The sequence below is a fragment of the Fusarium fujikuroi genome, chromosome FFUJ_chr10 (genome assembly GCF_900079805.1).
Source record: "Fusarium fujikuroi IMI 58289 draft genome, chromosome FFUJ_chr10".
Taxonomy (NCBI): Eukaryota; Fungi; Ascomycota; class Sordariomycetes; order Hypocreales; family Nectriaceae; genus Fusarium; species Fusarium fujikuroi.
In genome coordinates, this window is record NC_036631.1 from 388,500 (window position 1) to 416,303 (window position 27,804).

Sequence of the window (27,804 nt, forward strand, 5' to 3'; positions counted from 1 at the left end):
GAACACAAGCCACGAACAAAACACAAAACCCAACATGAGATTTTGCCTGGAAGCTCTCTACAACCAGACCATGCAGGACAGTTCGAAAGGATAGGCATCGAGGCATTGGTAGTCAATAGCCCGGCTGGTGCCCAGGGTAGGGTGCTCCGGCGGAAACAGGGGGTTTTCTGCCCCGAAAAGTTCCAAATTTATCTCTAAAAACATAACGAGGAACCGCGTGCCATGACAGTCTGTAGCACCATAGCTCGTCGGAAACTTGTCTGAAAGGTTGGACGGAGTCCAGTAAGGCCGCTTGTCGAGTGTGAGCTTGTATTCTCGTGGGTGCTCGCTCTCATATGGCTCTATTTTGTTCGCGCTGCCTTTGACGTAGATGTACTGCGATCCATCTTCGTCTCTGTGGACAGCAGGATTGATACCTCGCTGAGCCTCGCTCATTTTTCTGTAGCGGGCGAAGATGCCGTTGTAGTTGGTGATTCGGTTGAAGAAGAGCCCGGAGCGGTAGATTCCAGATCGACTGAAGAGCCAAAGCTCGATCTCGTTCTCGCACAGGAGAAAGCCGTGCAGGAAGAGTCGCGTTGGCTGCTGTTGAAATACCTTCTCAGCGTCCTCGTAAAGCCGGAATGCACTGTCGTGATAGTCGCTGGCGTTCTCCGCCTCAACGCCGATTACTTGAGTATCGGGCCATGGCTTTTGCTCAATAGGGTTTGATGGAGGGGCGCGAAAGAACTTTTCAAAGAAAGAGTTGTGCACGACGTGGATATCAGCCGGAATCTTGTTCATTGTGTTGATGGTGACAGATGCTTCTTTTGTAGGTGAGACTTGTGGCTGAGCGGTTGGATTAGCAGACATAACTTGATGGTGACAAGGAGTAGAGGAGAGGGACTTTTGGTATGATGGAATGGGAAGTAGAATTTGTAAATGAAGGTCGCGTGGAGGGATCAGTAGTGACTCACGGTGAACCTATATAGTGAAGCCCTTGAAAGCTTATGCAATTAAGGTATGTCACACAAAACTCTATCAGTCTTCAGCAATAAGTCTACCAATAAGACAAGAAAGTAAAAAGGGGTTACGAGGCGCGCTCCACTAGTTTTTCACTGCAACACTTAAAGAATGTGTCCTCTGAAATTGAAAAGTCTACCTACCCTTAAATTAGACTGTGGTTCCTCTTGGTAACTTTGCATATTGCATACACATGCCAGATTTCGTCAACGTGACCAATCAGAACGGAGAGCTTAACTGTGAGTTCTTCTATGCTGATTTAAGCTCCCAGTCACGAGTCTTAACTGCAAGCAACACATGTAGCCATAGGATCAAATTAGACATTGTTCTGTGGGGCATACGCTTTTCGTCTGATACCTCTTTGAAAGAACGCATCTTGTATGAAACATAGACCCTGAGAGTAAATAATCCTTCTCATATTTAAAGATTTAGTTATTATTTCGTCGTCATCCAGTGCCAGATCTTGCCAAGCTAAGCGCAAATCTACAATCTGCTCAAGCATGTATCGGCTCGTCATCGAGGTCAGCTAGCTGATTGACTGACTCCCTCTAGCAAGGAGATGATGTCCCGGAGGAGTTTGCTCCCCAACCCATCTCCAGATTCTTGTCGTCTAGGCCGTCCCAATTCCGCATCTTATTATTCTACATGCAATATTAGTCCGCGTCACAAATAGCTGCTAGCTTCGAACTGACCTTTATTCTGCGCTTCCTTTCCATGTACTTGTAAGCCGTGTGCAGGTGATTGCATATCATAGCGATGCACAGCAGCACCTCCAGAACAATGATAAGATCAAGAACGTCGAGGGCACGCATTCGCAAGAGTGTTGTGTCTTGGGAAGGGTAAATGTTTAGATGAAAGAACTGTCCGAGATTCGGAGAGATGGATGTCGTTTTATAACTAATGCTTATAAACTTTCGGCCAACTTGTTGCAGACGTTTCTTCCTGGGACTGTGAATGGATACTTGAGACTTTGACTTTGTGATCCTGCTGGCTCATTTTTCGCGTTAAAATCTAATACACCCTGTCTGGGAACCTTGTAAATTCACGCATGTAGTCCTTGTTGCCGGTCACATCCTCACAGAGTGGATCAAGATAAAGGTCACAGAACCAAATTAGAACTTCAACATATTTATTCTAGTCCTCAATTCGTGAGATTTATATTCCTGGAATGCCTCATTCCATAGAGATCCTCAAAGATAGTCCAGGCGCGTGAGTCCATGTTCCCAAGATGAGGTCTCAAACGTCTGGTATTCCAAGCTCAAAGGGAATCTGACCATAAATTCAGGTTCCCGATCGAAAAGATTCACGCTCAGATGACCCCAATTAAGTGTAGATCTCTTGAAGATTTCCACCATCTTCAGCCAGCGATAGCCACAATTCGTACCACAAGAAGGATCACTGCACCATAGTATCCCTTCAGTATAGCTATTGAAAATGGGATGATCCTCACTGTCAAAAGTGAGGTTCGAAAGCCAATCCATGCTATCCGCACTAACACTGCGTATTCTCATTTGGACTTGGAGTGCAACATAATCTCCCTCAAGAACCCAGAGGTATTGTGTGTCACAGTAGCGACAACGGTATTGGTGTCCGGGGCACTCGAGTCTCGTCTGGTACTTTAAATCGTGTGCATGACACACAGGCAGCTTATGGGGGTTGTTGGGGTACTTCGAGAGAGGGCAATCATCCGAAACGAGGCATGAAATGATGGAATCGAGTTGATTCGAAGCATGGAGGCAAAGACTGCCCGGCTCCAACTGCCTTATATACTTCATCAGATGACTTTTCAAAGCTTCTAACTCGGGGAATTGTTGAGGGTTGAGTTTTGCCAAGGGGAATGTTCTGAACACTTCTGATGTATCCCTACAGTACTTGGAGTCGACGGAAATACCTGCACGGTATTTCTGGAAGGCCGGCAGATCTCCAGACTTCTTTCTGCCGATAATAACATGTTCCGGATCGGTACAGTTGACCGTTGTCTTCCTTCCGATGTACGGCTTGACCTTGCCGGAAATGCTGAGGTGCTTGCAAACAGCAAGTTTGCCCAGTAATCCAACGCACTTATAGGTCGGTCGCTGGCCCTGAGGAAATAGAAGTGTTGGATGCTCTTGACGACATCCAGTACAGTGGCGCGGCAGCCACAGGTCCTTTAATCTACTCTCCAGTGCCCCTGAGTCGAAGAGGCGGCCACAGGGAGTACAAAGGGATCTTCGTAGCAGTATCCGTTGAATCCCTCTAAGTTCACCGAACTGAGCTTCAGTGATACATGAATGCTCTTCGCCACTCCGAAGAATGTCAGTCTGGAAAGCCTGGAACTTGAAATCGTCTGCCAAGTTGCGTAAGGCGCTGCAGGTTTGGCGGACCATATAGAGAGAGCTGTGTGGGAGAAATAGCATCACAAGGACTATCAACTCTGGTGGCAGTTGTAGTAGTCTAACCCCTTGGTTTTTAATCTCGGGAGGTGCTGAAATAAGACCTCTGTCAGGTAGGGGTGTCTGAACAGAACAACTCTCTTCTTTAAAATCTGGAATGCGATAAGGGCCTCTGCTGGAACGAAAGAGGTTTAAGAGACGCTGGATCGGTGTGTTTGAGAAGGTATATTCCCGTTTGAGGCGAGGCATGGCGATGATGCTTGTAAGTGGTATGAAGTGATGATCACTGATTTGAAGGACGACAGGATAGACGAGCGTTATATAAATAAGAAAATCGCGGGGACGCCTGAATTTAAGACCAGAAACTCTACAGTGTAAACTTTCATAAAGAAGAGTCATTTGTTCTCAGAAATTACTACAGTAGAGGCTACATTTTATACTCAAAGCTAATTTCTGAGGTTCCTCCACTTTCCTGCTGCATTTTCATCTTTGACCTTCGCAAAAGAGTAACAAATTTTAGTGTGGCAGGCGCAAGCTTTATAATGAACCTATCCTCGAGAAGCTAAAATAAGCTCAGCAAAAGATAATACCAGGGAGATGAAGCAGCTGTGCTATGATGCAGCGGGCGCAACTGAGAGCCCAAGACTTGCAGTCCCGTGATTCATCCTCTCGTTCAACATGATGTGGTTTCATTCGACAAGGGTCACGGCGGCGGGGGCGATGTGATTGTAGAAGACCTGGGCTCCCTTTATGAGGAGCGTCTTTTTCCCCTTGCAACACCAACCAGATTCCGCATATCAGCCCAAAATGCCCCCCTGATGCATTCTCAGGTTTTGAGGAGGTCGAGAGGGTACTTCACGGTTTTGGAGGGCGCGAATCTGACTGTTGAGGCGCCGCATGTCTTGCCGTTTTTTTTGAGCGCTGAGTTCGTCGTCGTCTTCGTCGTTATCACCGGGCACTTGGCCACCATCCTTCCCCTTCCCCTTTCCCTTCCCCTTATCCTCCCACACGTAATGTCAAACCCTCTCTTCATTTCTTTGACTCAGGTGTGTTTAATATGACTTGCCCCACCTCGAGTTCAGCCTCAACCGAGGTGGAGGTGGCCGACGTGGGATCGATGGTGGACCCCGTCAGCCTGTCAACCCATCAAGATGGGAGATGCCCTCTGCATTAGAGATAGACATCATTGGCGACCTCCCTGAGAGCACTATTCTCCCCCTCAACTGCCTCTGACTGCCCCTTAGACCTCTCTATCTCGCCCTTCATCGTCTGCATCTCGGCCCTCGACCCCAACGGGCAATGTTCCTCCCCATCTCCACCAAGGTCGCGACGTGGGTGGCCGTTGTGAGCTCCTTGACCACAGTGTCGATGATGAAACCCCAGATAGACACGGCTATTCTTGGGAACAGGCCAACTTGGCCTCGGCGACAGCTTCGCCGGCGGCGAGTAGGGCTTAGCAGTTGGAGGGGCCGTGGGCGGGCATCTTGTTGTTGTTGTTGCTGATGCTGCTCGTGGTGAAGTCATCTCCAGGCCTTTAGGAGGTACTCATACTTATATTCCTTCTCACTGATAGTAATTTTATAGACTTAATAGCCAATATATGAATTATGGTGGTAAGCTAGTTTCCCATGGTTGCTCGCGGTGGTGGTGAGGTAGATGGCAGTGCAATGGTCTGGTTCTAATGGTAACTCTAGGCTGACGCTGCTGGTGCTGGTGTTCCGGCCAGTGCTGTCTGTTATTACTTCAGCTGGTTGCGGTTGAGGAGGTTTTTGGGCCTCTGCGGTCTTGGTATTGTGAGAGAAGGAGGTTCATTTTTGCGATCTTCTTTGACAATTGCTCTGTCGGTGGAAGTGGCACGTCGATAGCTATTGTCCCGAGCGATAGATGCCTGGCTAGTTCGAAGCCTTCTCCTCTCTCTGTCGTTTAATACAGTTTGCCCCAAAAAGGGTGTCCTCTCGATAGAGGTGGGGGTAGCTGATGTCAGATCTATGCTGGACTCCGTCAACCCATTAAGATATGAGAGGCTTTCTGTGCGAGAGATATAGGTCTTTGATGGCCTCCTAGAGGGCTTTCTTCTCTGTCTCGACTGCCTCCATTCGCCCCTTCAACCCTTCAACTCCTCCATCTCCCCTTTCATCCTCTCCATCTCGGGTTTCCACCTCACTTCGACCATCTCCAAATCTGTTTGTGGTCAGTATGCATACTGTTGATATAGAGATCAGAATTCCTTACCCCCCTCCTAATACTTTCCCTCCACCACCGCCAAAACACCCTCCCCTCCTTCACCAAGTTGACCAGGTGAGTGGCCATGGTGAGCCGCTTCACCGCGGTGTCGACGACGACACCCCAAGCAGACATGGCTGCTGTGGTTGATGTGGTTGTTGCGAGGTTGAAGAGGAACAAGAAAAACGGAAACTCTTCTTCCAACCCTGCGACAGAGGCTGATGAAACAAAAATGACATCTTCCCAGACCCCTTTGTGGAGGGACCAACCGCGACTTCTCATCACGGCGGCCAAGAGGTTCGTTGCTTCAGCTTGGGAAAGTACCATTGATCCCACCGATGTCCATTGACCCCGCAGCTTATGGGCAAGAGGTCTGGTCCGACATTAGGAAGGAAAGAGGCCGTCACCATTCATTATCGATAACCCAACCCAGCACACAATTCTTGAACCGGATGATCACCAAGACTCGCTGGATTTCCCTATCAAGAAAGGAAGCTTTAGGATAAATTCAGTATAATTTAGTAAATATTTCCTAAAGCTTATGATGACTTTATGTATTTAGGTTTTGATATTTGTATGAACTTATCTAACACGTAGTAAAGTCTCCCCATAAGGTTATGACGCCCTCTGGCAGAATTTGTACTCTGGCAGTGACTGCAACTCGTGCCCAGAGACTGATATGAAGATTTTGTACAGAAAATATGCTCAGAATCGTGGCTGATGGCATGACCATTGTGGTCGAGATAGAAACGCTTGCAGAAAGAGGGATTAAATGTAGCCGGAGACCTGGGTGTAACGAAGGGGGGGAGGTGCCGAGCAGTATAAAATGCTACAGAAAATTGGGAAGACTATTAAAATTGTTGAATAGTTGAATATTTGATGTCGATAGGTCTTGTGCCTAAGAACAATGATTAGCCGGTGCTTGATAGGGGCTGAAAGGATGGACCAGCTACACAGAGATAAAGAGATTCGGTTTCCTGGATGTTAGAGGAAACTTCTAAGTGTGACACAACATAGGGAGTATGCGTCAATGCAATGGAGGGTTTATGGACTGATCATAGCGAACCAATTTGTCATTTAGCCGGGAAGAAAGTCGAATGTTAAGGTCTACTTCTTGTACACCTCTATTCAGGGCAGAGGGTACACTTAATCAGTGATTGGATTCAAAAGGTCCTTGGATAGCATGTTTGGGGGAGTCGGCCATTTCTCAGCCTCCTGGAACGCTTGATACTCCAGTGTGAACGGTAACTTCATCGCAGAGCGTCTATTCCGCCAAGGAACTTGGCGATATCCCCCGTGCTGTCTTAGTGAAGATCTTTTAAGTATCTCCACCATCAAAAGCCAGCGGGTTCCGCAGCCTGTGCCACATGACGGATCATCGAACCAAAGCACACCCTTGGTATTGTCATTGAAGATAGGATGTTCATCCGTATCAAACGTGAGGTTGGAAAGCCATCCAAAGCTGTCCGGGACAGTATTGTCCGAGAGCACCAGAAACCTAAGAACAATGTAATCACCCTCGTATATCCAGAAGTAGCGAGCCTCGCAATGGCGGCAATTATAGCCGTGGTTTGGACACCTAGCACCTGGACCGTATGGGGCCTGGAGATTGTGGACCGGAGTTCCAGAGGCGGGGAAGCAATTGCATTTGTCTGATATCATACACGACACGATAGAATCGATCTGTGTTGAAGCATGTTGACAGAGACCCTCAACTCCCTTTTCTTTCAACTGTTCCAGTAGACGCGCCTGCATTGCTGCCATTCTGGGAAATTGTCGTTGGTTGATCTTGAGCATTGGGGAGGATTTAGACAAGGAAATTTTGTGTATGTCTCCTCGGCATGAAGTTCGGATGTTTGGGTAAGAGCTCGTGACATTCGGTAAGTCTTCATCATCTTTACTACTAGCAACGTAGTGATCGGGATGTGTGCAGTGAGCATACATACTTTCCCTACAATCCGGTTGGAGCTTTGCTGAGACCTTGACATGCTTGCAAAGGTCAAAGTGTCCCAGAAGCCCCACGCAGATATTGCAATTTCTCTTATCCTACGGGAAAAGAAGTTCTGGGTGGTTTTGATTGCATCCAGCGCAACGGATAGGTTGCCAAAGTCTCCGGAGTCGGGCGTCTAGTTCACCTGTATCGAAGAGATTACCACAGGGCTCGCACAGTGACCTTCGTAGGAGGATCCTCTTGACAAGGCGGGCCTGGTCACACATGGACCGAATAAGGCGGCGAGTCTCATCTTTGAAGCGTAGATCCTCCCAATAGAAATCATCAAAATTGATGTCGTTGGCTAATTTGCGCAGGACCTGACAGGTTTGGCGCATCATGTACATAGAGCTATGCGACAGAAAGTGGATGACGTGAAGCATTAGCTCTGGCGGGAGTTGCAGTAGTCTAGACCCTAGATTCTGTTGACGTCGGAGCTTCAGGGGCTCGAGTGGTGCTGGAAGATCTGCGTCTTCTGGCACGGGTGAATCCCAGTGAGTTTCCAGAAGAGTGACCTCATATTTACCCTACCTGTGTCGGAATCGGTCTCGAGTGCGTTGGATCCACGATGATGAGTACTCTGGATCTAACTTGAAGTGAGGCATGGTGGCGATGTTGATGGATAGTCTAAGATGAGTTGAAGTGAGTTGAAGTGAAGAAGAAATAGTTAAAGGTTCAAAGACAGGGTGGAAATTCTTTATAGTATTATCATGCTTGTCCAAAGGTCACCTGATTTGCATGTCGGAAAGTCTAAGAATGCAGAGATATATCAGGACCAATTGTCATATCAGAGTTTCCTTGCAGGATAATTCAAGGTTTATTTGAAGATAACTGAGTGGCTCAAGCCTAAAGGCTTATCCATAACGCGGATTCTTAAACTTTGTGCAAGCTCGGCGAGGTATGAACTCCAAAAGCTTAATAAACCCAGAATCTTTCTGCAGTCAAGAAGCTTCCCATGACCCAGTAGAATCAGGTGATTGATTAGATTCGTAAATTTAGGTATATTTGTTCGAAGGATGAAAACTAAAGTTACAAATTGTCTTTCTCACCCCATCAATCTTTTGTCTTCCATAGCAACAGACTATCTCTCCCCAATCAATCAGACTCGACATCTTCGGTTTCTAGTTGACAAATGGTCTTGCTTGGCATCGCGTCACGTTCGTACCATGTTACTCACCCAATCTCAATGGGACAACCGACAGACTTGACAGCAAAATGTCAAAATAAGCTGCGTGGACCAGGCCCTTGACCCTGGTGTTCAAGAAATACCGCCCATTCCCAGCATTTGTAATCTGGCAGCGACGAAACTCAATGCACAACCCACGACCAAGATCAATAAAAAGACGCAACCCTGGTCATGACTCCGGCATCCCTCTCCTCATCACTCAAATTCTCCAAGGTCGCAATAAAAAATGTCTGATCAACCTTCAACTTTGAAACCTCAACCCAGAATCTCTCCCCTTCCAATTCCCTCGGGAACTTGTCTCCAAAGAACACTGCCATCAGTTAGCAAGATCCTCAAGCTCGTATTATGTTGCAATAAGACTTACTAAATGGAACTGTATAAACTTTGAACCTCTCAAGATCAAAGACCTGAATCTTTTCCTGCTCAGTCCTCGTCACCGCAAGGCCGATCTTATTCGGCTTCGCCCCAGCTTTCAGCAGCCGCACTAGAATCTCCATGACGTTTCTCCAGTGATCTAAATCAGCAGACTTGTGGTACTCCGTCGGCAGATCCCACAGTTTGATACGACTTTGTTGACTCATCAATCCCCAGGCTGCTGTGTCGACGATGCTGAAGTTGTTGCAGTCCAATAACGTCAAGTCAAGGGACTCTTCTTCCTCTTGAAGCAAATACCGAACAGCTCCAACGTTGGCTGTCAGTGCGGCGATGTGCAGTGCAGTTCTCCCCTTGAACTCGCCCTCTGCAACTTGAGCGTTGAGATGCTCTGGCTCATACCATTTCTGAACGATCAGCCTCAGCGCTGCGTTGGCCATGGTACTACTGGTCTGATACTCAGGGAAATACGCAACCTGATGAAGTGCAGTAAAGCTCGAATCTGACATCTTACATACATCCCACAAGCACGAATCGGGAAGATCCAGTTTTAAGACCTGTTCGAGCTGGAGAATAGCGTTAGAGTAGGATTTACAGCGACGGAGGAGTAAGCCCAAAATGGTCTCGTCTGATGTGCTGACTTGCTGTGTAAGATCACACAAACCAGTGTCGTAAAACCAGCGAGCGAGGATGAACTTTCCACTCATGAGGGCTTTGGTGTAGTGAAGATAGTAATCCGTTTTGGGGTCTCTATGCTTCCTGAATACGTCGAGATACTCAACATTGTTCGGCAAACCTCTGAACGACCCATGGTAAAGATGCCACTGCTCTGGTGAGAGGTCGTCTGCTTGCGAGTAACAAAGCAGCACATCAAATGTGATCCAATCTTGTGTCGCTCCCGCGATGAGAATGAACTCCATCCACTTCCGCGGTGTTGGTCTCGGTATTTTTCCAGAACCGAAAAGATAGTCCAGCACGAATGGCTGCCCGTGTTGAACAGCCAGGCGATGGACGTCGTCTGTATCAGCGCCGTAGTCTACCAGCAAATCGAAAGTCTTCACAAATGCTTCCTGATGGTATTTACCATGGAAGAGAACTCTTCTGCCTATACCCTGCGCAGCATATGTTACGCACCAAGCGATGATGGGGTTGTCCTGTCCCGAACTGTCATTCGACCCAAACTTCCGTTGGTACGTGTCGAGGAAGTCCTTGATCTTCTCTTTAGCTACATTCCGCAGTAAGATCTCAAGCATGTAGTATTGATGGTTCATCGCGGCAAACCAGACGGGGGAGACATGGGACATGCCACCAAAGGTATCAGAATACGAAAACTCCAGACCAGGAAGATCAAATGGATCAGCGCCAGAGGTGACCAAGGCCTGGGCTGCGACACTATTATTCGTGGCGACGGCCCATGTCAATGGTGTTCCGTCAACATCACCGTACGTTGAATCCAGGCCTTGTCGATAGCGATGTCCAGCCTTTGAACGCGCTTCCAGACCTGCACCAGCCTCAACCAACCGTCGACATACCTCAGGAATATCAACGTCGTCGAAAGAGCTGAGAAAATGAAGCGGAGTAGTTCTTTCATCGCTTGCGACCGAGGGATCAGCACCACAACTCAAGAGATGAAAGACCACGTCCCTGTGCCCTGCTCTTGAAGCCCAAAGAAGAGGGGATTCATTCCATTCGTTCACATGGTTGACATTGACAAGCCCATGGTCCGTTAATTGTTTCAAGAGCTCAAGGCGGTTGGACATGGCACAGAGAAGTACAGTTTGGCCTTGATTAGCATCCATGCCGATTCGGTGACGGATTCGAGTCTCGTGAAATAGTTCGTGGTCCGCAAGCGTCTTTTGATCCCAATATTGCAGTGGAGTTTCAATTCCAAGACCAGAGTATCTTGTACGCAGTAAGTCGGTTGCTTGGGTGTACAAGTCTGGATCCAGGGCCTGTAAGCGGCGTTTCGCAGTCTCACTGCCGTGGCAAATACCATCCCTCAGCCACGCTAGCTCGATATCTCTCGACCTTGGGAAATCCCGTCTTAGGGAGACGTATAGGTGGCCAACAATACCACGAGCGCCGTAGTGCCCTTCTTCCGCTGCTTGGAGAAGCATTGCAAGTGATTCATCGATTGTACCTTGGCTTTTGGAATGGAGCTGAACAGTTCGCAGATTGAACATTGAGTACTGCCAAGCTGCTTCTGTACGACGAGCTTGTTCTTCCTTGGGATCTTGTGCGACCCTCTTCACTTCTCGCATGACATTGCTTATGATCCCGGGTGGTAGGACCCTGAGTGTCCCCATGGAAGAATCTGCCTGTACACAAGATCAGATCATGCTTGAAGCTCTGAGCATTGTTCCACATACCTCTAGAACGGCTCTTCCCTGCCGAAGGGTTATCGCCTCGTCGGGCTTCGGATCTCTGAGCTTCCGCCTAGCTAAATTAGCAAAGCCCACCGTATCACAATGAGTTCTCACCATCGCTTCCAAGTTTCGGCAACATGAGTAGCGGCGACACTCTCGGGTACTTGATCGATTCCAGGGAGATCCGAAACGCTTCCACCATGTTTGATGTGACTGGTGGTCTGATTGAGCCACTCCGTCGACCTTCCTAGTCGTAGGACTCTCTTGATATCATCTTCGGTCGGCTCATCAAGGCCTATTCGATGAATATCCGTCCTTTGCTAGAAGAATGAAGAAACTTACCTGGCTGAAGCCATATGTCCTGCTCTTGTGGGTTCATTTTAATAGGTCCACTCTTTTTGAAGTCCTCCGTATAGAGCCCGCGGAACTCTTCCCATATGAGATACTGATGCATGACGATTCGCATATTCTCCAGCAGTGCTTTCATACTGGAACGAGATTTCGGCTGAACTAATGTCATCATGATAACAGAGGCCATGTCATCAACAACCTTGTGGATCGAATACATGCTCTTGGAAGGCTCTGTCTTCTCTTCGGGACCGAGGATATCCTCCATTCGCATAAGACAATGATAAACCGTAGCTGGAATCCTCTTCTCATCATTTCGTTTCATCTGTTCGAAGAACGCATCTCTCGTCAGACCATCGTCTTTTACTGAGTCTAGTAATAAGTGCATCATATCTCCAGCGAGCAGTCGCCATAGAACTAGGCCGACAGAGTATACATCCGCTTTGGTAAGTTGGTCACCGTCCAAATGGTCCCGGCATTCAGGTGCTTGCCAGAATCCTGAGCCAAAAGGGAGCTTCATGGGAGATTTGATGTCTGATCGAAGGAGAGATGATCCAAAATCAGCAATTTTGGCGACATACGTGAGCTGGGGATCTCTGAATATGAGAACGTTTGCTGGTTTGATGTCACCGTGAATGATTCCAACGTCGTGTAGGGCCCGAACACCAGTAGCGATATCCACAGCAAGACCCAATACCTTGCGATACTCCACGGCTTTCGGATTGTCCAAGAACTTTTCCAGATCAATTTCTGCTGCTTCAAGTACAAATGAAGGCATCAAAACTCCATCCTTGACAGACTTCCAGCAGATTCCCAATAATTGCACGATATTCGGATGGTTCTTGATAAACTTGTTTCGCAGGATCTGCAACTCCATCGCCATAGAAGACCACATCTTGCGACTCCTAGCACTGTTTAGATCACCATCCGGCCGCGGAATCTTGACAGCAACAAGTTCAGGTAGATTTGTGGCTTCTGGCAATAGGTCATCGTTGCGATTGAGGAACCGGGCCTCAAGGAGATCTTTCGATCTTGCGAGGCATACTGAGAAATAACCGCCTTTGTTGGATCGGACTTGGACGTCGATACTCGCGTCGTCGATTAGAACGCTGAGGAGCGTCAAGGAAAGATCGAGACGTTGATGCGTTATGAGAAAAGTGGACATGAACGATAAGAGATCATGATCGCGCTGTTTGGCTTCGCTAGCCATTGTATAAACTTGAACAGCGTCACTACGGTACGGCCCGTTTGAAGCCACGGGACTCGAGTGGAGATGAAACCGGGGACGTCGATATTTTGAAGACCGGAGCTGAGACGCAGCATGAACCTGGCGGTTTCAGCCGCACCTCACTAACTCAGCTAGCTCGTCACAGTGGTCAACATCTATTGAGTGATATTGATAGTGGCGGCACTGCCCCTCACAAGGCACACTACATGATAGCCAATGGTAGCCATCGTCATCTCAGCTGGTTTCAACCCCCTCATCGTGGCAGTGCCGGACATCCGTGTCACGAGTAAAACAGCCCTCAGGAAGCAAGAAAACATAAGACTTCACAAGAATATGTTTGAACAAACTTAGTAAAGACTTCCTTAAACTTAGAATAAATTGCCCAAGTCTTAAATCACTTAAGATAAAGGTCTCAGGTTTTCTTGCCTCTCATTGGCATCCTACATCGACAACTCTCCCTTCTCACCGTTTCTCAATATTCGCTGGATGGTCACCATGACCGATCCAACTGGCACAGCTGGCACCGCCCTAGGCGCGACCAGTCTCTTTCTCCAAATCTTCCAAGGCTGCGTCGATGGCTTTTCCGTCTGGCAGAAGGGAGAAACCCTAGCTTCTGACGCTCTCATCTTCAAAGCACGCCTCGAAATGCAAGCCGCACGGTTCAAAGCCTGGGGTCTAGACTGGGGATTTGACAGAGGACCTGATGCTGCTTGTTGGAAGGATGATCGCTTCATCGAGAATGGTGATCTCGCCGTCAAGTACGTCGTCATCATTTACGGCTTCTTGGACTCGCTTGGTGAACTATCACAAGAATTCCCGGCGTTGGCATCTGCAGAGAATTTCCCTGTTTCAGCGGCGACCTCGCTTGGGGCCATGCTCCGAATGGCGTTCAAGGACTCTCAGGAGCGGGAAGAGTGGACTAAGAAGCTTGAAGCGATGCGCGATGAGGCTAAAGTCTCAGAGAAGTTGCGATGGGCTCTCAAAGAAGGGGAGATCACAAAGACGCTCGAGCTTCTTGAGTCGATGATTGACGATCTCTGCAAGTTCTTTAAACCTCCTGAAAATGACCCTGTCGCTTTACAAGTTGCTAATTCTCTGCTTTCGTCGCTTAACATCTCTAAACTCAACGCAGTTGCTGCCGGTGCGCCAGATGACTCGATGCTGCGGAGTCTAGCTCTTCTCAAAGTCATGGTGCTGCAGCTTCAACTCGGTGCCCGCAATTCAGAGAAGGTGGATGAGAAAGATAGGTCTCTACGTGAAACGGGGCCGCTCGATGAGCGAATGAGGCGATCAATCGGGGTGTTTCGGAAGGGTACCAACTGCACTGATGTCTTGGTGGAGTGGAAACTGATCGATGGTTCTCACATCCCTCCCGGACACACTGCAGCGACGTACCGGGCGATGGCTGGAAATCGTATTAAGAATCTTGCACGTCTTCTGAAGTGGAGCTCAAGGCTTGAAGATCTTAGAACATTGGACTGCATTGGCGTCATCACGCGTGATGGACCATCCGACGATGAAGTCCGATACGGCATCATATTCAGCATGCCAACGAAGAAGTACACGACACTGAAGACTATTCTCGAGGGGCCCCAGGACAACATTTATCTCGACGACTGGTTCAAAGTCGCGAAGAGCGTTACACGAGCGGTATTGTGCTTGCACCTTACAGGCTGGCTGCACAAAGGACTTCGCAGCGAGAACATTCTGTACTTCCAAGATGACGCAGGTGATCTTTCTTATGAAGAGCCTTATCTAGCCGGTTTCGAGTACAGCCGAGAGATCTCAGCACCAGGACAAACAGAAGGTGTGACAGATGATCTGGAAGCAAATCTGTATCGACATGAAGAAGTTCAAGGTGTACCAGAGGAGCCGTCCGAGGATGACCAAGGACAAGCAGGCAAAACTCCTTTCGCAATGAAGCACGATATCTATAGCATCGGCATCCTGCTACTTGAGCTTGGCCTCCAAAAGCCAATTATCCAGCTGTATGAAGAAGCCATGAAGGCTGAGGAGTACGAGCATTCCGCCGCTGCGTTTCGGGCATGGATACTGAGCGGGGTACTGTCGAAACTTGGACGATCGAGAGGAAAGGAGTATATGAAGGCTGCCGAGTTGTGTCTGAAATCAGATTTTGAAGGTTCCTCGACGGATGAGATGCAACAAGCGTTCTATAAGAGCGTTGTGAGACCTATAAGTTCCTCTTGGGTGAAGTGAAGCGTGAAGCAGGAATGTGCCTTAGCAGCCAAATGGCAGGCTGCTGATTTTGATACAACATTTTAGATCCAGTTGTTTCGACACCTCGAATAATAATCTCAACATCTTCTGTAATCAACCAGCAACAAGAGGGAGGGAACGAGCATTTAGGATCTTGACCCTAAGAAAAACACAAAAATAAGTAAGTTTAGTATAATTTTATAAAAGTTTAGCAGACCTCAGGCTTTTAGGACCCCAAATTCATAATAGATTTATTCTGGCTCTCAGCGCCTGGGCGCTCGAAAATGGAGGTGTAGCGCTTTATCGTCTCTTGCCACATGAGGTTTAGCGCTCTTCGCCTAAACCGTGGGCCGTTACCCGTTGCAGCCTAGCGCTGTACTACAAAGAGCAGAGACTTTTTGCCCGTTATCAAAATCCCAGCAAGGTCAACAAAGAAAAATGCAGCGCTTCCGCCTTCCCATCAACAACATCCTTCAGCACCCGCGCCAACTTCTTCCACTCACAACACTTTTTGCATCACAGCCTATCACTCCTTTCCCCTCTTTTCTGATGGACGGCGGATCAAGACGTCGCGGCGGTCGCGGTGGCAACCGTCGAGGCTTCAGCTCTCGTGGCGGCGGCCGCGGCGGCGGTCGTTCAAACCAGCCTCGCAACCCACAGATCAAGACTGAGAATGAGTCGCCAGATGTCGAGATGGCTTCACCTTCGCCTGCGCCGGCGCCGGCGCCACCGCTCACTGAAGAGCCTACCTCTCGTCGCTTCGACAGCTTGTTGGAGAACAACAAGGTCAACCCTCTCATCGTGCGCACCATCACAAATGACATGAAGTTTGAGTTCATGACGCCCGTTCAAGCTGCGACCATGGATGAACTTCTCCCCCCGAACCGCAGCGACTGCCTCGTCCAGGCGCGCACCGGCACCGGCAAGACAATGGCGTTTTTGATCCCTGCGCTGCAGACTATGATTAACCAGAACAGAGCTGCCGGCGATGGCATTTCCCTGCTTGTTATTTCACCGACTCGTGAGCTCGCGCTTCAGATCTCTGCCGAGGCGAAGAGGGTTCTTCAAGGACTTCCCAAGTATCGCGTTCAGGTTGCTATTGGAGGAACGAACAAGGATCGTGAGGAGCGGGCCATTCTTGCTGGTTGTGAGATTCTCATCGCTACGCCCGGTCGTCTTCTGGATCACATGTCCAACGAGGATATCGTGTACAGCATGCGCAAGCTCAACACTCTTGTTCTCGACGAGGCAGACCGTCTTCTCGACATGGGCTTTATGAAAGATCTGCGGGACATTGTTGGCCGTCTTCCCGACAAGACCAAGTCCGACCGACAAGGCATGCTCTTCTCCGCCACCATCGCTCCCCACGTCGAGCAAGTCGCTGGTCTCGTCCTCTCACCGGGCTACAAGTTCATCTCGACCATTCCCGCTGGTGAAGCCAACACCCACGAGCGCGTTCCCCAGTTCCTCGTCCAAGTTCCTACCTTTGCCGACGTTGCGCCCGCCATGGTTGGCTGTATTCGTGAGGAAGCTACTCGCGGCCAGGCCTTCAAGGCAATTCTTTTCGCGCCGACCGCTGCCATCGCTGATTTCTACGGACGTCTTTTGGAGGATCTTCCCGGCCTTCCCCCCGTTTCGATCTTGCACAGCCGCATGAGCCAGAACAAGCGCACAAAAATCACCAACGACTACCGGACTGCTCGCAGCGCTATTCTCGTTGCTACCGATGTCGTCGCTCGTGGAATGGACTTCCCTGGCGTCACCACCGTCATCCAAGTTGGTATGCCCGCCGACAAGCAGAGCTACATTCACCGTCTCGGCCGAACAGCACGAGCCGACGCTGAAGGCCGCGGAATCCTGATCGTTTGCGACGCAGAGGGTTTCTTCCCCAAGTACTCCCTCAAAGAAATCAACCTCATCGCCCGCGAAGCCGACCTCTCACCCAGCCAAGACGTCATCGAAGTCGCCGAGAAGATGGAGGATGACGAGAAGTCTCGTGTTTACCAAGCTTGGCTGGGCTACTACAACAGTCACATGAAGGCTCTCCGCTGGGACAAGGAGGAACTTGTTCGACAAGCCAATGTTTACGCGCGTGAGGGTCTGGGATCGCCTGACGTGCCTACTATTCAGAAAAGCACGGCTGGCAAGATGGGTTTGAGAGGTGTGCGGGGGTTGAACACGGTTGCTGATCGACCTCGTCAGAAACATGGTGCTACTGGTGGACACGGGGATAATGGACGCGGAAAGCGAGGACGCAACTAGGGTTATGACAAAAATGGCTGGTTGGGTTGGAGTTGGGGATATTACGACATTACAGAAACAAGTGTATTTGTTTAGATATGAGTGCAGCATAGACTTTTTAGACTAGACATCTGAGATGTCGTGATGATCAAAACTCTGTTTATGGTATCATGCTTTACCAGGATGCCTTTGAACTTATGAATCGTGCAATCTCGGTTTCTGCCTAGTTTTGTGAATTTGTATGCGGAAACAAAGAGATTTACTCGAACAAAATCTCTTCATCTGACATGGATTTGATATCATGTGAGTTAAAATGCTTCTACTTTTGCATGAGTATAGCGATGCGGTGTTGCAGCCTTGATGCTCTACCCTGCGGTCAGACAACTGGCCCGGAAAATCAATGACCCGCTCTGATGAGGATGCCTGTTGAATGCTGACGATGCTCACCTCTTCACCGTCACGCTCCCGCCGTTTTTTTTATATCAGGTATCCATCCTTCATCAATTTGTACAAATTCATCATATTGCATCAGTGAGGCAAAATGGATCAGCAGCGGCTGTTAACCGAGTTCCTCCGTCCAAACTCTACTTCCAAACAAGACTCTTCATCCGACTCACCCAAATCCGGGAGAATCATGCCGCCACGAAAATGCAAAGCCTCGTCGCGTCACAATATCGAAAGTGGCACATCCCCCCTCCTGACGCTCCCAGCCGAGATCCGTCTCGAAATATATCGCCATCTCCTCATCTCCAAGGCCTACGCCGAACTTCACTACTGCACCTCTAAAAAATTCCGTCTCATCCCCAAAGAACCATGGGACTGCCCTCTCGAAATCCATCCAAATATCTTGCTCACCTGTTGGATTATTAATAAAGAAGCTACGCCGATCTTGTACTCGGAAAACGTTTTTCGAAGGGGTTATTGCTGGCCGCGCCGCTATGCTGTTGGGCGACACAGAATGTGGCCGATCTGTGATACGTCGCCTTTGACCAAGGTTAATTTCGCTTATATTTCACGATTGCACCTTTTTAGAGATTACGAGCACTGGTTTTGTGATGGAAAGCTCAAGATCTTCACTGACTTTCCGCAACTGAAAGATCTTGATATTCACATTGATCAGAATGACTGCGCCGATGGGATCAACATGAGCGAGTTTCCATACCAAACCCTCAAAGCAATCCGCTCAGATCTTCGGTCATTTAAGATGGAAATCCGTCTTGATTTCCACGAAAAAGCACATACAGACTGGCTAGCCAAATGCAGAGACCTTAAGACAGAGAACTTCAGTATTCATTTGGACAAGAAGCGCGCGCTGGAGACATGGTTCGAACACGAGGGACTGTTTGCTGATAGATCACTTTTCTGGCGTTTCAAAACGCAGCGTTCAGAGTGGTGCGGACCGTCATGTTACATCAGTTTTGCTTTTGACGACAAGCGCTTGGAGTATGAGTTTATCGATTTGGAGGTCTGGGATGATAGTGACGGCAAGTTTGGGCGTTTGAAGACCTCTGAGGAGAATGCGAGTTCGTTGGTCTTAAGGGAATAAGCAAAGAAAATAAGACATTTTTAATGAAACACTGTCGACCCGTCCCCGCGGGGAGCAAGAAAACACCGGACCTTGATATACGGTGTCAAAATAAACTTAGCAAAGAGTCCCCTAAGCTCAGGCTAGTTTACCTAAGCATTTTTGTCACCTAGGGTCAAGGTCCTACGCTTTCTTTCCTCCCCCTAGCCGTCCCCAAGATTTGAGGCGGCTACGACGCCACTGTCAGCTCCCGTCATCCCCGGGTCATAGCGTAGCAGGGTACCTGCGCGATCACTCGCCTGTTTGGGTTAGGTGCAGTGTGATTTGGCTTCCCGTTGGAATGATGGGCGCTATAATCATTCCTCGGCTAGAGGGGGGGCATGAAGTCTGAGACTCAGATTTTGGTGTCATGCTTTCTGTCCGGTGAGGCGGGATCGATCTGGGCCAGAATGAAGGGGCTAGACCAGGAACGTAGTTGGACTAATCTTAGCAGGGTCACTACTAAAACACCTTAGGCCCCAGGGATTATTTCCGTTTTATTCCTGTCTTCTTGTCTTGCAGAGCCTCAAGATGATTGTCTCGAGGGTTTTGTTCCTCCTCTGTTTCGCATTGTTGGCGACGGCCATTTCGCTGTCAGAGGTACCCTCATGCGCAGTAAGTTCGGGAAGCAGATTGTTTTATTCCCCGTAAGACTGACACGTGTAGATACCATGTATCCTCGAAACGATGGACTCGTCGGGCGAAACGAATGCGAATATCAGATCGATGTGCGATGACCCGGACTTTCAGACCAATGTGTTGAATTGTGTTACCGGAGTATGCACCGCGCAAGAGATACAAGGTATGTCTGATGGGTATTGGCTGCATGTCTGGTAGTTGACATCATGCAGGCTTTATAGTTATGGGAAAAGAGTTATGTCAGATGCCGCTGCAGGATAATCGACAAGAGTATCGAGCCACAATCATTGTATTCGCGACGTTGTCATTTTTCTTCTTTGTGTTGAGGGTGACGTCCAAGATCGTGACCAAGAATACATGGGGCACTGATGATACTTGGGCAGCTATCACTTTTGTATACTGGCTCTCGCTCGGTTTGCTGATGATTTGCTAACGATGGACAGTGCCTTTTGATACCATTCACGGTGTTCACACTCCTCGGTATGACCTATTCATGCTGTATGCGTATGGTATCCAGCTAATAGCTCACAGCAATCCATCACGGCCTCGGACTCGCTACGCCATTGTTTACCAAGAATGACCTGTCTCAAGCCCTTAAGGTAGTTAAACAAATGCATAGTTAGATATTTTGCTGAGGATTCAGTTGTAGGAGATCTTTGTCCTTCACCTTCTGTATGTCTGCGGCCTCGCAGCAGCCAAGACATCGATTCTTTTCTTTTATCTGCGCGTGTTCCAAGACCCTACCTTCAGAACCCTCGTCTGGATAACACACGCCTTCAACGTCTTGTCTACTGTCACCTTGGTCACTCTCGCCCTGACGCTCGGGCGGTCCGCAAGTTATCTCTTAGGCAACACTGCAGATTCCGTGTCCAGTTTGACCAGATACTCGAAAGCTCTCAAGGTTGTGTTGGCGCACTGCGTGGTCAACCTGGCGGTCGACATTTGGATGCTTATTCTGCCGATGACTCAGCTTTACAACATAGGGCTGAAGCTCAACAAGAAGATCAACGTCATTGCAATGTTTGGCTTGGGTTTATTGTAAGTCTGACGATGCTCTGACCGTTTGGTTCGGTGCATATCTGACAAATGACAGCCTCACAGTAGTCAGCCTGGTCCGCACGATATTTTCGGCACAGTTCCTCGCTGATCCCGCAGAAGCGCGTAAGTCCATCTTATCAAGTAGCCTATTAACTATCGCCTATTGACTAACGCCGACAGAAACGGGCCAACAGCAAGTCGTTCTTTGGGCGTGTATCGAGACATACATGGGCGCCATAGTAGCCTGCGCACCTTCAACACGCCAGCTTATTCGCAAGGTGATTTATCTGATGAGGAAGCAGAAAGAAGGACAGTCAACAGACAAACCTATCTTCATTGACAGGTCGTTGGCGCCGATACCGGATGAAGAAGATATGCCGACGCTGAGTGACGTTGGGGGACTGACGATTGTTACAGTCAGTAGTGGACAGACGGCAGTGTCGGGGATGGAGCACGAGATGGAGACTGTTAGGAAGCTAGGGGAGGAAAGAAATCTCGGAACCTCGATCCTAAATGCCAAAAAGAATTAGGTAGCTTAGCATAGGTGTAGGTAAGTTAGTATAGGCTGGGGATACCTTTTGTTGAGTTTATTTTGATACCCTATGTCTAGGTCTGACGTTTTCTTGCTCCCCGAGGTAAGGCTGTTGGCGGATGAGTGGAAGAGCATTGCATACTGAAGAGCGAATCATTTTCTTGGGCAGCATTTTATGATAGCGATTTAATACCATGTACCTTGCAGAAAAAGTCAGCAGACATAATGGTTGGGTTTCCGAAACGCCGAGCCATGTCCATCGGAGTAACGCCAGTTGCGTGACACCAACTCTCACAGAAACAAACAAGCGCACACTCACTATTTCCAGATTAATATTAAAGTAATCTTGGCTTTTAAACAAGAAACTAAAATTAAACTGTCAAAGACAAAACAAGACAAAGCGAGCGAGCGAGGGTGGATAAAGGGCAAAACCCGTCGGAAACAAGCATCGTCATTATTTTAGATCCGCCAATCAGCGAAGGATACAGAAAACTTGGCACATCTCGATGCAACTGACGTCACTGGCTGCGGGAAATATGTATTATGACAGAGAAAACGCGGGATAGCACCCATGACCACGTATTAAGCGGTGTGCAACCCTTTCATACGGAAATGCCATCATTGTGCGACCTGAAGACCCTGGATCGGGGGTTGAGACATATATACGCCGATGATCTGCAACTTTTCTTCTTTTGTTTAAATGTCTCGGGTCGTTGGGCATCAAACCTACGCACTGATCTCATGCGCTGGTAAAAAGAATTATCCTCTGAGACAAAGAACTTACACAAAACAACCTAAACAAAATGAATTACGCTAACATGATTGAGGAGAAAAACCTCAAGGTAACTATCTTCCCCTTTTTAGCTATCGAGTTGAACTTTATTAATGCGGGCTTCTGTAGAAAACATTCATCATAGCTACACTATGCAGCACCCTCGTCGGAACATTCACATCCTCAATGGGTCTCTGGGACCGCGTCAAAGAAAAGCGCAAGCAAGCCAAGCGCGACACGACCCAAGACGAGGAGATAAAGAAGCTCAAAGCCCAAGTCGAGCAAAACTCCCGCGCCCGTGATGAAGTCGAAGCTTCCTTCCAGCGCTCCGGCGCCCTGATCAATCGCGAATTCGAAGATGGCTACCAGCGCTACGGACAGCGCTTTGCGATCGGCGACGTCATCACGGAGAATAAACTACAGGCACAGGTCATTGCGCTGCAGCAGACTGTCATAAATGTCCTGCAGGATGCGGTGTATAATGGACGGCAGCTTGATAGGGCTGATATGGCGAGGTTAATTGCGGCGAGTGATGCAGCGAGGGAGGGATCGCTTGGGGCGTTGAGACAGCAGAGGGAGAGACTTATGGACTTGGAAGAACCTCCGCTGCCGAAAGCTTTACCCCCGCCAAAACGGGCATCGACTGTTATTAAGGACGATCCTCTCTATTGTCGCTACGCCCTTGATCTGCAATATATACCCGAACGACCCCTCGCATCGACATTTGAACCGCGGGGCGATTGTCTCTGTCCAGCATGCGATGCCTTTTTAGACGTTGAGGCAGACGATGCATGGGCAGTTGGAAAAACAGCCACACGCGTTATCACAGAACAAGGCGGTTACAAGCGCGAGATCGACGAAGAGCTCGAATTCCATATCAGCCCACGCTTCGTCATAAAGTGCCACACACCAGAAGGAGAATTCGCATGCGTTCTGTGCTCCCGCTTCCGCGACGGTGACGTTTTATGCCCAAGCGCTGATACACTCATCAACCATATAGGACGGGAGCATACGGTCGCGGAGATGGAGAGGGAGCCGGACTTTGAGGTCAGGTCACTTGATCTTGACAAGGTGAGGCCTGTTGATATGAACAAGAGGATTATGCCGGCCAAGAGTGTTGCGTCTGATAGGAGGAGCTCGTCGGGACGGAGTGTGGTTTCGGGGAGGAGTGGGGGGAGGAGTGTGAGGGCTATGAGTGTTGATAGGAGGAGTGTGGATAGACGGAGTGTTTATTAGGGAGCATTAGCATAGCGTGTTTTGAGCGTAGCAGATTGTCCATTTCAATAGCATCACATACTCTATCCCTTTTGCACTTGTTTGATTGTGTACATACGATAAGACCCTGCGTGATCAGGGACGTGGGGGACCGACAAGACTGCAGCGCCGATCTTGAGGCCCAACCGTATGAGGGCATTCAGGGATCACCCCATCACGCCTCACTCTTTGTAACGCGCGGTTTCCATTCAACCGAAGCGGGCCACGAATTCGCCTATCAACTAAACAAAGCCAGACTGTAAGATTGGCTGCTGATAGATCAGCCGAATGTAAAATGCTCTAGAACAACGCCTAATGCTTAACAATAAATACAACCCTGAAGATTCCTTACTCCGAGCCAATTACCTATTGCACTTCTTCAACAACCCCTCAATCTTACTCATAACCTCCGGAATCCTAAACGGCTTCGAAACAAGATCATCCATGCCACTATCCAGCGCCATTCTTATCTGCTCATCCCTCACATTCGCCGTCACCGCAATAACAGGAACATGCTCCGCAATCAACCCCTCCCTCTCCAGTCGTCGTATCTCCCTAACGCACTGATACCCATCCATGTTCGGCATCTCCAAGTCCATGAGTACAACAGATAAATCCGATCCCCCAGTTTTTAAGAAATGTGTCTTTTTGAGAAACTCCAAAGCTTCGAGCCCGTCGTTTGTCGCGCTTACGGTGCAGCCTGCTTTGCGGAGCTGATTGACGAGTACTTTTTGGTTGATGAGGTTGTCTTCGACGACGTGGACTGTTAGGGCGCTGGGGGTGAAGACGGCGGCGAGGATGCTTTCGCGACGGGTTCGGGCGGAGGGGTTGGGGGATAAGAGGTGGAGTGTCTTTTTGGTAGAGGGTACTTCGGAGAGGATGGGTTGGGGGGAAGTTTGTTCGCTAGGAGGTGAGCATCGTCGTGCTTGGATGTAGAAACCAAAGTCACTGCCTTTGCCGGCTGTAGACGCAACGCCGATGCGACCGCCATGTAGCTCAGCCAGTCGTTTCGATATGAAGAGTCCTAGACCACTACCGCCGTATTTATAGTGTGTTCGTGGACTAGCCTGCTTGAATCTCTGAAACAGCCGCTTTTTCTCGTCGTCGGTCAATCCACAGCCTGTGTCCTGCACTCTGTACCTCACGTATAAACCCTCTCCAGAACCCCATTCATCCGATCCAACGACACTGCCAATCTCACCCCTCGTAGGCGCAAACGCAAAGCCAGGAATGTTGTCAATCTCGGGTGGATCCTTCGACACGCCCACCGCAACTTTAATCACACGCGTTGCAGAAGACGCCGTGAATTTGATGGCGTTGGTCATGAGATTGATAAGAATCTGAAGGACGCGACTCGGATCCATGGCAACCCAATCCACAGCTAGCTTCTCAAACTCAGTGCTGATATCAATCGCAAGGGTGATATCTTTTGCTAACATTTCCGACTCAAACATCTTGACCACCCTCTCAACGATGGTCTGTGGCTGACATACCACTGGTGTTATCAAGAGCAGGTTGGAGTCGAGTTTTGAAACGGTGAGGATGTCGTCTACAATCGACCTCTGATGCTGAACACAAAGCGCTATTGTTTGTGATGCGTCGAGACATGATTCAATAACGTCCTGTGATGCTGTGATCCCGTTGGTGCGGCATGCTTGCATCGCGGAGGTGATGTCATCTGCGCATTGGAGAATCGCACTCAGGGGGTTACGCATCTCATGGGATGTTATGTCGATGAATTCATTCTGCTGGCGTCGTGTTTCTTCTGCTTCTTGTAATCTTCGGTTCTGTAAACCTTGAGCCCATTTCAGATGCGAGATATCCGTTATGGAGCCCATTATAGACCGCAAGGTACCACTAGGGGTGATTTCGGGATGGGCGGTGACGAGGACCCAAAAGTCGATAGGCTCACCGTGGATGTTGACGGGGTTCTCGAAACTTTCTCGTAGTTTAACTTCTCCTGACCAGGGGAGCATATCCTGCGTTAGACGATGCCATCCTTGTTCCATGACACTGCCCGAGTTCTTCATGAGATTAGCCCAGGATACATCACCTGGTGTATCTCGACTATGGCCCGTCATCTCGTAGAAGCGATCATTTGCTTCGCGGAGAATACCCTCTGGACTGGTGAGGAACATTCCTAATGGAGACAGTTCGGTCATTCTTCGAAGACGGCTTGCTTGAAGGTTTAGTTGCTGCGTGAGTTCTTCTTTCTCAAGCGCTGCTGCTTCTGCTGCGTCGCGGCCACGGCGCGTCTCGTCTTCGAAGAGAATGGTTGATGCGAGTGAAGTAGCGAGTTGGTTGTTAAGAAGTGTTGCGAAGGAAATGTACCCCTCATCATACGGTCTTCGAGGGTTTACACCCAGCACGAGGAACGCCAGTACTGTCTCGCCATTCGTAGGGCGAACTGGAAAAATAATCGCCTCCGTGCCAGCCTCCCCAAATCCTCGCCACTGAATACCCTGTAAAAGGTCCTCAGGCAACGTTCCATCTCGTATCCTCACAAGCGTAGGCTCCCGCGTCCGCATCGCCTCTCGGAACGAAGGCACAAATCCCTGGTAACTCCTCTTGAGATCAATCTGCTCCGGCGCAGCATCATGTCCAAGCGGTATCCCAATCGTTCCCTCCAAGTAACACGACTTGCTCGATATCGTACTCCCCGACGAGCTGGACTGATGATCTGCTTCTTCAGCCTCGCCGACAGAGTACAGAAGTGCAAACGGGACATCTCGATGATTATCCTCAAGACCATCGAGAACAGACTTCCAGAAACTCTTGATACTCGTCGCTTTTCTCAACGATTCACTGACCTTGTTTATCGTGCCCATGCGTCGCTGACTCAACACCAAATCCGTCGTCTCAAACGGCGCATTGTAAAAGCCCACGATCCTCTCCGTCCCGCCATACAACGGCGTAAGCGACCAGCAAATATGCGTCTCCTCCAAGAACCCCCTCCTAAACAACGCCAAGTCATTGTTGTCGCTTCTAAAGCTCACACCAGTCCTCACAACCTCTTGCAGCGCTGGCCCAAGGACATCCCAAGCTTCAGACCAAGGCCCCGACGCTCCTGTGCCGAGCATAGACGGATGCTTGTTCCCAGCGAATGCAACGGCGTATGCTTCGTTGTATAGCATCGTCATGTCATTGCCCCAGAAGATATTCGCGGGGTGAGGATTGTTGATCACGAGATTGGCTACCTGGCGTAGTTCGGGGGACCAGGAGGACATGGGACCTAGGGGCGTTGAGGACCAGTCTATGGCGCGGAGGAGGCGGATGTACGGTGATAAGAGACCTTTTGGGTTCGTGGCCGTCCAGTCTGCGACTGCTTTTTCGGGCTTGCCTAGGATGATGGAGCCGCTGCTTGTACTGCCCGTGTTGCGATCTGAACTTCCTTTGGAGGTACTGGCTCGCCACCAGGATCGGAATGGGAATTTTCGCGGTGTTGACGCTATCAGCGTTGCTTCCGTCGGGGTCATCTCATGGGTCATATCCTCTGCGGTCTCGTCCTTCGCTTCGTCTTGCTTCGGCGTTTTCGAAAAGTCGCCCTTTGGCGTATCCTGCTCTTTCAAACTCGGCGTGCTTGCTCTCGAAAGCGCACTCGATGATAAACTCGCCGGCGTATCAGGATGCTGCCAGAGTCGATTCCCACTGATCAACCTCCATCTCTTCCCAACCGTCGACCCCGTCCAAAGCAAGCCCTTGTACAGAAAGAACAGGGGAAACACATCCTTAGAATCATCCTGCTTGGTAACCCCCGTCGCCCACGTCTTGAAGTCCCCATACTCACTCTCGCTCTGTTCACCGCGCACGGCATCTAAGAGTCGTTCATGCGTCGCAAGGGCACTGTTGCAAAACACAGGCTGGATGGCCTTTGAGCGCAGTGGGGTCTCGTCATCTGGATCGAGATCAATAATAAACGTCGGACGAGAGTCTGCGTTGAGAATATCGCGAATGTTCAACTTGTCGAGATCATGTGCGATCTCGGAGTCCATCGTCAACAACGAATGTTGACGAAGCAAAGTTGGTCGTATTCACTGCGGTATTATTTTGTGGGTTTGCCAAGGTAACATTAAGCCATGACGTTGAGACTAGCCGAGATGATCTTCATGAAACCTTTGGCACTCAAGTCAACTTTCTCTTGACATACATCGATACACGTCGCGATAACCTCACAGCATGCACTCATTTTCAATCTATACCGCTACTATGTATACGTTACATCGAGCGTCTGCTCAAGAGAATCATCTAGTCTGGCTAGTCTACGGCAAAGCGCTTCTCGCGACAATGCAGCATGAATTGTCAAGTCGCACGCGATAAAGAAATGATGTAACGGAGTTACGGGGAATAACCCCCCTTCGAGACTTTTAGGCCGACACTAACATGCTAGCGGCCCGATCCAGATCTCGGGCTCCGATTTTTCGATCGGGGTTTTGTTCAAGCATCAATTTTGAGGGAAAATTGCT

General features: G+C 49.2%; 9 protein-coding genes; 5 read left to right on the plus strand and 4 right to left on the minus strand.

Moving 5' to 3' along the window:
- Positions 1-57: 57 nt before the first annotated feature.
- Positions 58-849, minus strand: FFUJ_10359 (uncharacterized protein; the record flags this gene model as incomplete). Its single annotated transcript, XM_023569133.1, has 1 exon — positions 58-849. One exon carries the CDS (start codon positions 847-849, stop codon positions 58-60), a length of 792 nt encoding a protein of 263 aa, XP_023436390.1.
- A 1,340-nt stretch (positions 850-2,189) lies between these two features.
- FFUJ_10360 (uncharacterized protein) lies at positions 2,190-3,620 on the minus strand (the record flags this gene model as incomplete). The annotated part of the gene is made up of 1 exon (XM_023569134.1): positions 2,190-3,620. One exon carries the CDS (start codon positions 3,618-3,620, stop codon positions 2,190-2,192), a length of 1,431 nt encoding a protein of 476 aa, XP_023436391.1.
- Positions 3,621-8,916: 5,296 nt separating this feature from the next.
- Positions 8,917-13,066, minus strand: FFUJ_10361 (uncharacterized protein; the record flags this gene model as incomplete). XM_023569135.1 has 7 exons in its annotated part: positions 8,917-9,080; positions 9,135-9,618; positions 9,661-11,243; positions 11,283-11,460; positions 11,512-11,578; positions 11,623-11,803; positions 11,851-13,066. The coding sequence occupies 7 exons, from the start codon at positions 13,064-13,066 to the stop codon at positions 8,917-8,919; spliced, it is 3,873 nt and encodes a 1,290-aa protein (XP_023436392.1).
- Positions 13,067-13,579: 513 nt separating this feature from the next.
- FFUJ_10362 (uncharacterized protein) lies at positions 13,580-15,301 on the plus strand (the record flags this gene model as incomplete). The annotated part of the gene is made up of 1 exon (XM_023569136.1): positions 13,580-15,301. One exon carries the CDS (start codon positions 13,580-13,582, stop codon positions 15,299-15,301), a length of 1,722 nt encoding a protein of 573 aa, XP_023436393.1.
- Positions 15,302-15,739: 438 nt separating this feature from the next.
- On the plus strand, positions 15,740-17,563 carry FFUJ_10363 (related to RNA helicase MSS116; the record flags this gene model as incomplete). Its single annotated transcript, XM_023569137.1, has 1 exon — positions 15,740-17,563. One exon carries the CDS (start codon positions 15,740-15,742, stop codon positions 17,561-17,563), a length of 1,824 nt encoding a protein of 607 aa, XP_023436394.1.
- Positions 17,564-18,083: 520 nt separating this feature from the next.
- On the plus strand, positions 18,084-19,088 carry FFUJ_10364 (uncharacterized protein; the record flags this gene model as incomplete). The annotated part of the gene is made up of 1 exon (XM_023569138.1): positions 18,084-19,088. One exon carries the CDS (start codon positions 18,084-18,086, stop codon positions 19,086-19,088), a length of 1,005 nt encoding a protein of 334 aa, XP_023436395.1.
- A 549-nt stretch (positions 19,089-19,637) lies between these two features.
- FFUJ_10365 (uncharacterized protein) lies at positions 19,638-21,313 on the plus strand (the record flags this gene model as incomplete). XM_023569139.1 has 8 exons in its annotated part: positions 19,638-19,721; positions 19,773-19,908; positions 19,958-20,139; positions 20,189-20,225; positions 20,277-20,344; positions 20,395-20,783; positions 20,839-20,906; positions 20,964-21,313. 8 exons carry the CDS (start codon positions 19,638-19,640, stop codon positions 21,311-21,313), a joined length of 1,314 nt encoding a protein of 437 aa, XP_023436396.1.
- Positions 21,314-22,118: 805 nt separating this feature from the next.
- On the plus strand, positions 22,119-23,323 carry FFUJ_10366 (uncharacterized protein; the record flags this gene model as incomplete). XM_023569140.1 has 2 exons in its annotated part: positions 22,119-22,157; positions 22,217-23,323. 2 exons carry the CDS (start codon positions 22,119-22,121, stop codon positions 23,321-23,323), a joined length of 1,146 nt encoding a protein of 381 aa, XP_023437191.1.
- Positions 23,324-23,703: 380 nt separating this feature from the next.
- On the minus strand, positions 23,704-27,333 carry FFUJ_10367 (related to sensory transduction histidine kinase; the record flags this gene model as incomplete). Its single annotated transcript, XM_023569142.1, has 1 exon — positions 23,704-27,333. The coding sequence occupies one exon, from the start codon at positions 27,331-27,333 to the stop codon at positions 23,704-23,706; it is 3,630 nt and encodes a 1,209-aa protein (XP_023436397.1).
- Positions 27,334-27,804: the final 471 nt, after the last annotated feature.